Source organism: Alternaria dauci, chromosome 5 (genome assembly GCF_042100115.1).
Source record: "Alternaria dauci strain A2016 chromosome 5, whole genome shotgun sequence".
Lineage (NCBI taxonomy): Eukaryota > Fungi > Ascomycota > Dothideomycetes > Pleosporales > Pleosporaceae > Alternaria > Alternaria dauci.
The window spans coordinates 2,157,242-2,167,027 of record NC_091276.1 but is presented as its reverse complement, the minus strand read 5'-3'; the positions used below and the strand labels follow the sequence as shown (position 1 = coordinate 2,167,027).

The following is a 9,786-nucleotide window of genomic DNA, read 5'->3' as shown; positions in this document are numbered from 1 at the left end:
AGCAGGTATCTCAAGGACACGTGCAGCTGGCGTTCGCCCTAGCTCCAGGCCCTCATCCAAACACAGTACCTGTACCTAGCGTCTCGGTGTTCCCTTTACAGTCTGTGCCCGACGGTTCAGCTGCATTCGAGCAGAATCCAGCGGCTCCGCCAGTTTTCAACCAGCTACTCCAGGCAAAGGGCATCAATATCCCTGGGTTTCGACCGGGAAGTGTTCTTCCAACCGACAACGGGAACAAAGCCTGGAGCGCTGAGCGTATTCGGGCCTTTGTCGAGATTGAGCACAAGAGCATCCATCAGCTGCCACCTACTGCTTTCTCTCCACTTGGCACCGAGATGTCGAACTTCCGCACGCCTGAATCGATCAATGTGACCCTCTGTCCTTTCGAAACGTCGCTAGAGGAAAACTTTACTGTGAGTACAAATTCTCCATCATCCATTTTTATGGCTGAGGCACTAACAGTTGACCAGTATTTTTCCAACATATGCACGCTCAATCGACATATGTGCCTACGGGCAATAGAGCATTGGCTACCCATGCAAATAGCTCGCTACATTGTGAGTGTTGCGTATATCAACAATCCGGAGAGAAACCAAGCTGACTAAGCCTTCCTGTAGAACTATGTGCATGATCTTCAAACCCCGAAGATTTTCGGTCGCTCGAAAATTGGTCATCACTTCGCAAAGGCCAAGGAGTGGGGTGTAGCGCATCCTACCCAGGTTCCTACTGCCTCCTTACGCCATACTAGCACGGATAGCGGGGCGCGTGGGCCTAACAGAATCCTGCACGACTACTTCCTCCATAGTATGGGTGATGGGGTGGTTCGCACCCCTCATGGACGTAAGGCGCAGATGTTAACGCGAGTCATCGACCACGTTCGAAACGTCACAGGCGATCGAAATGTCCGGCTGAGCGAGGCTGCTGTGTACGCGCAGAGATGGAATATCACTGTGCCAACGCATCAGCAGATGGACTTTCAGAACCTGACTGTTGAGGACCAGCTGCCGTCGGAAGCGTTTCTTGAGATGATCAAGGACGATTACCGCAGCAAGTTCAATGGTGAAGACCCATAGGATGATATTCATTGTTCACATAAGATGCCAGTCATGATTTGCTAGTGGAAAAGACACAGGAACTCATCTACGATTTGGTGTCGGCGAATGCGCTGTCATAGAGTATGTTAAGAGTACTTTTTATGGTTTGCTGCGTAGTCACGTGGGGTTTGTTGTAGTATAGGTATTGTGGTGACAACGCTTGCGATGTCTTGTAGCGCGTACGCAAATGACTCGAAGACCTTATATCTAACGTCTGCTCAGGACTTCTTCATCGCATTGACTTTTGAGCGATTCAATATCTTGCAACTGCTGCATCGAAGTTACATGTATCGTCTGAACATATTTTTCTCCTGTTGCGGACATCGTCAGGTACTCGTTTCATTCTACACAAGGTCCGCGTGAAATCTCTCGTTACACGGTCAATTGCCGATCTGGGCTACGATGTTAGCACTACCCTTCACCAGTAGTCCTCCATTCATTGCGAATTCGCTCCTGGAAGTGGCGAGTGTCGTTGCGCGTTGCTCGAGCCACTCTCCTCTGTACTCAAAAGCGTCCGATTCACGCGGTTCAGTTCAGAGCCAACAGCAGACACACGAACAACTCAACCGCATCGAGAACTCTCTGCACTCTCTTCTTTTCCGCACAGCGCGCGCCAAGTGAAATTCACGCCCCTCTCGTCCCTTGTCCCAACATCAAGTCAAAAGACTATATACACTTCCGATCCGAAGCATACAACAATTCCAAGGTTGACTCCAATACCATGGATACTCAGTATACGATACCAAGTGCAATGAGAAGTAAGTTTCAAGTGTACCGTCTTTCTAGCATCGCTGACGCCCATTCAAGCCTATGGAAATCGTAGCAGTATGCCTGCTTTTCTCGTTGGCCCTCCCGTGGCGCCTATGCAATATGCTCCTAATCCTGCAACGCAGACGGCGAACGGATTCTATGGCAACAGCAGGCTCCATCACCAACCGGCCCTTGCGGCCCTCCCTTGGAACGATCCAAGAGTAACGTATACGCCAGGCCACTATACGCCTAGAAACCTCCGCCAAGACCGCCTTCTGCAGAGCAATGAGTATCACCGTCGTCGAGTCGAGGCAGTCATCAAGTACTCTGCAGACTTCCAGCAAAACCAACTTAACGACGTTCAGGGGGATGACGACCTAATGTATTGCTTCACGCCTAAGCCACATGTTCGACTCATCGAGGCGTGGGTAGAAATCTTCCTCACCACTCCGCAATGCTATCTGATGATAGCACTAGAGGAAGTTCGAGCCGCGTTCTTCGAGCAGACCACGCGTGTCCCGGCTGCTGTTCATATTCACGGGGGGCAACTAACAACCTCCGCGGCGCATTCGTTGAAGCGTAAAGCAGTCATGGCTGAGGATAACTCTGCAGAGGAGCACATAACTGAGACTCGTAAGCGATCCCGCAACGAGAATACAGCACCAACGAGCGAGCAGTCCCTCTCATTCTGGTCGTCATCGAACTCGGAACGCGTTTCTAAAGCAACCCCATCCGGTTCAACCGCTCAGGATCACACTACCACACACGCTGCAACCGCATATGTGCCTGTGGCATCTACAACCCGTGTGGCACCTGCAATCCCTGTAGCATACACAGCCCCTGTGGCATCTATAGGGCCCGTATCAGCAGCGCCTGTCGCAGCGGTAGCACCCCAAGGTCAACTAATGGTACCCGCGGCTATCCCCCCAGTACCTGTAGCTGTCCAGCCTCCTCTAGCGGACCCCATCGCTGCAATGATGGCCCAATACCCAACTAGAAATACAGTGGATATTTCTGGTAGGGGTTGCAAGGGTGTCGCAATGTCGCGTGGCCAAATTCGTGCTCATTTTGAGATCGAGGGTAGAACGTTGGCGACACTTCCGGCTTCAGCCAATTCCGATGATCGTCATGAAATGAGAGGAGTGGCCCCGCCTAGGACGATTGATCCTACGTTGATCAATTGTGTCACGACCGCACAGGAGATGTTGACTGTATGTACATCCACCTTACTTCGAGGTAATCACTGACGCTGAACTAGTTCCTTCCTTACCAGACCGTAAACTACGAGCTGTGGGATCGGATTCGGAAGTCCTGGGCACCGAAAGAAATTGCTGACTTTATGGTAAGTACCTTGAAATCTCTTTATACAAAGCTCTAGCTCACTGTAGCAGGCATACGCCCGTCAGCTACAAAATCCGCGCAACTACCACCGCACTACATTCCACCACGATCGTGATGGCCGACCGGATGATGTGCCTACGCACACTTTCACAACGAATGTTCCTTCGAACATGTCAACTAGGGGGAAAATGGATAAGAAAGCGGCCGACCGACCTTTACACGACTACTTTCTTTACCATCTAGGTGATGGTGTGGTGAATTACCCCACTGGTCGCGACGCCCAGCTCCTCACGCGATGCGTACAGCATGTGCGAAACGTGTCTCAGGACATGAATGTCAGGATATCGGAGATCGTTCAGTATGCAGCAAGGCATGGGATCACCGTTCCTGCTGCTGATGTAATCCAGCCTGACACAAATGTTATTGTTGAGGATACGCCTTCGCGAGCTTTCCTTGATATGATAGATAGGGACTTCATACGTCGACATGGAAGGAGTTCGGGTACAGTGTAATTCAAATAGCATCAATCGTACTTTTATTTTCATTTGTGAGTTGCAACGCTGTTATTCCCGGTTACAAACCAGTCAAACGGAAGTACCAGCTTCTTACTGTGCCCCTTCTTGTCACAGGTTGAGAACATACTCTTCGCCTGGAGAACTACATACGGGCATTGTGTCATATCGCTCTTCATATCCAAAATTTCCTAAATTGGGTGACCTATACAAGCAGTAGCAGATCCGGCAGTCCTTTCCAGTATCTTCGTGACGATTCAGCAATCAAATGTCCGCATGATATGAGTGAAAACACTGCCGATTGGCTTCCAAAGCACGTGGGTGCAGGGGCCCGATGATTCTTCCGACAGCTCTCTGATTCACGCGATCTGAGCCGGAATGCGTACTCACGTGCCTCTTGCTCTCACTTATAAGCGACTGAATGGTCTGTGGCTCACGTTTTCTTGCGGGTTTAAGTTATAAAACCACTTTTCTTCACACAACTACCATACCTAGGAAGCTCTGATATCAACACCAACCAATCGACTTCACTGACTACGCACACAACACAATGGACCAGTACAGTGGTATGTTATGTCACGGCCGTCTTTCTATGGCTTCTTTGAGTCCAATAGTACTGACTAGAAGATTTCCGGCTCCCTTCGTAGGCTCCTACTACCACCTGCAGCCAGTGCTCGGCGAAATAACTCGCGATGAGCTCCGCGCCACAGCAGTAACCCGCTCGTCAATCGCGCGAAAGGTCATCGGGGACTTTTGCAACTCGAGTGAGCGCCTGGAACAGATCGGTGCAATGGTACCCACAGCGAGCGGTCTACAGTACTGGGTCAAGGACTCAGTGACAATGGAGCCTATCCTAGTCGCCGAGTGTTACGGGCTTCTGCAACTGGTACCTGAGTATAGGTCGCGCGTCCCGCAAGAAGTGCGAATGGCCTTTGAGGCCCTCAATACACCTGAGCTCAGGAGTCGAGCTCTACTACACAGTCTCTCGCACTACTTACAGTACATCGACTGGAAAGCGAGCCAAGCCTTTCAAGTGCAACGCCAGCCACTACAGATACAAGGAAGTAGGCCCCAACTCCCTCCCATAGCGCCCAGGGCGCCACAGCAACCAGCGGCTCGGCCCATACAGCCCATTGTTCTCACCCGAGCAGGCCATGTCGCTATCCTCCAGGGCCCCCGTACAGCTGGTATCCGTCCTGGAGGTGTGAGTGGCACTCATTTGTACGAGTGGCCGGAGTCTCGCAAGCTGGCCTGGTTTATGATTACTCCCCGGTCTGCGACTTTGCCTCCCCGCGCTTTGTCTGACTCGTATTGCCGCTTCAACAGTGTTGCACTGTGGGAACATGTCGATCTTCGCCTTCTTGGACCAAACATTCAGGTGAACCTGGTGGAGATTGTTGCAGTCAGTCATTATCACTCAATTCTCAGCATGCGCAAGACGAGCTAACCAAAGAATAGTTTTTTCCTCGCGCAGCCTCATCCTGGAGAGCACTGTGGAAGCGATTTGAGGCAGGCGGTTGGAGTCTCTCCATGCTACGCATGCTAATTGTAAGTGTCCAGCCCTCACATTTGAAAAGCCTATACTGATCCATACAAAGTTCTACCAGCGATCGCTCGGGACAGTAGACCTACGGGCCCATACCTTTGGCAGTATGAAGAAGCACCGAACAGGCGCCCAAAGCCACGCATGCAATCCCGCTGGCTTTACACTCGAGGGCATCAATACCGACCGCGTTGGTGCAAGGGTGGACTTCAACGATCTTCGCGACTGCTTCCTCTTCAGCTTAGGCGATGGTCTAGTACACTTCCCTCAAGGTGCGGATCAAGGGGTATTGACTATTGCTGTGCTTCACGCTCGCCGCCACGGCCATAATAATGTACGGTTGTCTCAACTTGAGCAGTACATAACTCAAGCGGGTTTGAACACCCAGTACAACCTTCCAGGTCCAAGTCTTGTTCCAGTCGTCCAGGCTGATCGAGCGGCTCGCGATCGTCTATTTCCCGACGTGACTCTTGACCTGGCTCCAAGACATGATCCAGGCTACAATCAGATCAGGAGGTGGTGGAGGGCAGCAGGACTTTCCAATGATGTCTAGTAATGACCAGTTCGAGGCGCTTGTAGTGATGTAGATGGGCTATGCACACGACTTTGAGAAGCAAAGCATATCTTCTGCAATCGTTCCACGACATATTTGTGCGACAATGTGATCTTTACAAAAGCCATTCCAAGTGTGCATAGTAATGGACGGCGTTGTTGGAAGGAATTGTCTGTCAACTCTTACTCTACTATGTTTAAACTGTGGTCTGGTAGACTAAACTGAATGAAGCAATTTTTAGACATTTCTCTTGTTTGAGCCACTGCATTCGTTCTAGAAACAAGTCTTCAGCTGAATTCAGACTAATACGTTGCCCGATTGCGACTGTGGAAGCCTCTTCGCACTAGGATTCTACTGGACACAGTGGAATCTGCCGCGAATACCGGATAATGCTGGTCCTCTTGATGCCTAAAAGCTCTCCACCAGCACTTAGGCTTATACATCCAGCTGTTCGTAGATGTTCCACTTTCGTGCGACCATCTGACCCGAATCTCAATGATCAAATCGAATATTCTTTTTCCCTGCGTTCTTTTGCAAGAAAGCCTTATACTCCTTTACCATCACCCTGTGTCTAGCCTGGAAACCTGCATCGGTGTATCCGTCCTCTAGCTCCCGACTGATGCCCATCGCCGCAATAAATGTGTCGAGCTCAGACAACATCAGTGTCGTGTTGCCCGCAAGCTGGACTTGTATGAGAGCTTTCGTGAAGGGGCCGCTGTCGGGGCCCATAGGGAAGTTGCGCGGGTGAACGTGGAAGCCACAGTCGATGAGCGGGTAGGTTATCCTGACGTTGTCGAAGCCATTGGCCTCACCTGGTACGAAAGTGTAGTGACCGGTGGTAAAAGTAGTGGGTTTCGTTGGGAACGCTCCTCCCAAGTATGCTTTCGATTTCTAGAGGTGCGAACGACAATCCATGGGTATAAGGATCATTATGCCCTGGAGACGGTACTGAGAATTCTTCACGATCATATTAGTTCTGTGGAATACAAACATACAGCCAATCCCTAACATTACTTACAATGAAGTTGGCCTGAAACGAGCCTTTGATGTCACTGTGACAGAACCTGTGTTGTATTTCGGGAATGTCGACGTGGTTTGGAAAGAACTGGATACATATAAGTACGTTATAGAGTGGCAAGAGAAGATGGTTTACTGTTAAGATCTCCTTCGCTGTTAGCGGGATGGTGAGGCTGGAAAGATCGAATTGCGAGGGCGTCGCATAGCTCTTCAGTGGGTGGATAGGTCTTTGGAACATGTCTGGTGGTAGCTGCTTGCCTTTCAGCAGGTGTATGAGTTGATGCGCCACTGATGGCCTGAAAGGCCCTTTGGGCCTCGCTCTGTGCAACTCAACCAAGACCTTCGTAGGGAATTTGCTTGACTGCTCCAAGCCTTCGTCCTCGCCATCTGAATTGGATTCTTTGATATGATTTCCATTGGCAGAAGGGTCTGATGTGGTACCCGAGCGCCTGCGAGACTTTGACGATGAACCAGCGCCGTTCTGAGCTGTCTGTGTGGGGACTTTGAATGGGAAACCGCCTTGGGCGGCGGTGGTAGAACTGTTCATAGTTGCAGTCGCGCGAATATGTGGGTCAACTTACGTGATTTGCGTAAGATCGGACTGTTTCAGTGTGGATAGATGAGTTGATTTAACGAAAGAGCAAAAGATTCGAGTAGGTAGCGATGGTAGTGTGGGTCAAGGGACTGTTGTGAGAGCCGATATTTTCTGGTGCCTAAGAGTGAAACCAAGGATTCTCGAGTCAGTACTCTCATATTCTGCATATTTGAGTTGGTAAACAGCGAGTCCAGGCTCTGTCTTTCTCTTCTTTGATCAGCCGAGCTCCATTTGGGCTGTACGATCGCCTCAGGAAGCGCAGATTGGTACTCCTTCGTTGGACGAACGACTGACTCTTCTCTTTTCCCATAGCGAAGAAGCACCAAAGATCCCTCGCTTGTGTTCTCTTTCACTATCTTCTTAGGTTTGCCAAATAGCCAAAGATGTCTCCGAAGACTCACTTGTCCCTTGCCGTCATCCCCCGTGGATATTCTGCATATTCTCTCGAATTGAGTCTTTCATATTTGCTAGAAATTCTGGTCCTCAGTTTCATCATTTATAGTATACAGTGAGCTTCCCTGCTAAGAGGACAATGGTCGATTCCAAGGTATTGCGACGAATGGTAGCGGTGGCGACTTCGAGCGCGCAGTGAACGCTAACAACTGCTTAATTTCCAACTTCACGACAACTTTTGCATCAACTGGATGTGATAGTAGTGTCCGTTATGGTGACCGCATGCTCGAAAGACGTAGGTAGTCGAGATCGTGTTACGGTGTCATGTTGGAACCGCAGCTTAGCTGTTGGTTACGAAGCTACCGTAGCGGAGCCATGGACCCCTTGTAGCATGGGAAGGCACGTGGAAAGATTGTCAGTCAGAATAGCGATGCCGTGTGTTCGTTGTGTTCTTTCAAGCGAGGTTTAACTCGATCATTCGATACCGAACGTTAGACAGCAGCTACTGATGTAATGGGGCCGTCGATACGCGCTAACGCTACGCTAACCTGTTCATGGAAGGATGGGCGTTCTAGTCCTGTGTACCGGATCACCATCGACCTGGGGCATTTTACAATGGTCCCATCAACTGGCCTGCACGAAGTTTCCACTGCATCGCGGCGATTTACAATCATAGGTCGCTCCCGGCCGTGTGCATAAACAACAAGCCATCGATCAGCGTCTAGGGAGATCGTCCTATGCCCAAGTTACCAAGAGCGTTGTAAGAACAAGGTCATTAAGCGGTCTACACAAGGCGAGACCAATAGACGCATGGAATGATATGAGAAAAAAGGGTATCATTATCATAGCGGAAGCGACTAATTTTGCGTAATCGGAAAACATGCGCGCTTGATCTTCAGCGTCCTCAGCACGCAAAACTACCGACCGACCACCGCAGTCTCTATCGTGGAGACCTCAGCTCCGGTTGTGGTTGAAACAATCCATTGGATGTGGATGTGGTCATCTGCGCAGGCCCAGTTCTCGTGCCATTCGTTGCAACAAATTCCGGTAACGCATCATGTTCTCCTGCCGGGCTACCCTTTGGGACTGGGGCGTGGCGATGATTTTGTTGGCGACGACGCCAGAAGAAGAATGCGCCGACCAGGAGTAGCGCGCCGACCACGCCCACAACGATGCCCACAATAGCGCCTGTACCGAGACCAGATTCGTCCTTGTTTGGGGGTATTGGTTGTGGGGAACTTCCCCCGGGGCTCGCGGTCGGTTCGTCGAGTGGAGTGATAATTGCGTCGCTTGCAGAGGCAGTGGGGTAGACCACCAGCATTCTTTGCGCCCAGACAATCGAATATTTTGTGCTGACAGAGGTGGAGGTGTAAGTGGAATCGGAAATAGTGTACGTAGAAGGGGTAATAGTGTCGGACACCATGCCCCCGCCACTGGAGCAAGACATGACAGTGGTGGCGTCGTCGGTGTAGGTGATAGACCTGATACAACTCACCTGGGTGGAGTGTGCTCGATAGCCACTAAAAGATGTTATGAGCATTCTTCGAGGAACTCGTGTAGGATACACTTACGACGGGCAGCACACTGCAGTAGTTTGGCTTGAATATACAACCTCACTCAGCGTTTCCCACCCACCAGGACACCCTGTTCCTGGCGAAAAGATCAACGCGCCGGTACTACCACCACCATCATTGTTTGGGAAACATGCACTGTCACGAGTAGCATGTCCATCGGAGCCACACGTGAGGTCGCGCTCCACATAAGAACAATCGCTAACGGGATCCAAGTAAGAATATGTATAGGAAGATCCCATGCTGACATAACTGTAAGGCGTGGAAAGATAACAGTCCGTCTTGATAACGTTGCCGCAGTGGTCTGGCGGAGTGAAAGCGGTCATGAACGGTCCTGCCATCGACGTCGGTGTGGACGACGTGTAGGAAGTTGACAACGATGCAGCGGCCATGGTTGAAAATGCAAGCAGTTGGAAG

General features: G+C 50.6%; 3 protein-coding genes across 3 annotated transcripts; 1 reads left to right on the top strand and 2 right to left on the bottom strand.

Moving 5' to 3' along the window:
* Positions 1–4,247: 4,247 nt before the first annotated feature.
* On the top strand, positions 4,248–5,793 carry ACET3X_006189 (uncharacterized protein; the record flags this gene model as incomplete). Its single annotated transcript, XM_069452373.1, has 4 exons — positions 4,248–4,263; positions 4,312–5,099; positions 5,156–5,245; positions 5,296–5,793. 4 exons carry the CDS (start codon positions 4,248–4,250, stop codon positions 5,791–5,793), a joined length of 1,392 nt encoding a protein of 463 aa, XP_069306549.1.
* Positions 5,794–6,285: 492 nt separating this feature from the next.
* On the bottom strand, positions 6,286–7,048 carry ACET3X_006188 (uncharacterized protein; the record flags this gene model as incomplete). The annotated part of the gene is made up of 3 exons (XM_069452372.1): positions 6,286–6,684; positions 6,812–6,898; positions 6,947–7,048. The coding sequence occupies 3 exons, from the start codon at positions 7,046–7,048 to the stop codon at positions 6,286–6,288; spliced, it is 588 nt and encodes a 195-aa protein (XP_069306548.1).
* Positions 7,049–8,738: 1,690 nt separating this feature from the next.
* On the bottom strand, positions 8,739–9,761 carry ACET3X_006187 (uncharacterized protein; the record flags this gene model as incomplete). Its single annotated transcript, XM_069452371.1, has 4 exons — positions 8,739–9,150; positions 9,294–9,318; positions 9,370–9,382; positions 9,618–9,761. 4 exons carry the CDS (start codon positions 9,759–9,761, stop codon positions 8,739–8,741), a joined length of 594 nt encoding a protein of 197 aa, XP_069306547.1.
* Positions 9,762–9,786: the final 25 nt, after the last annotated feature.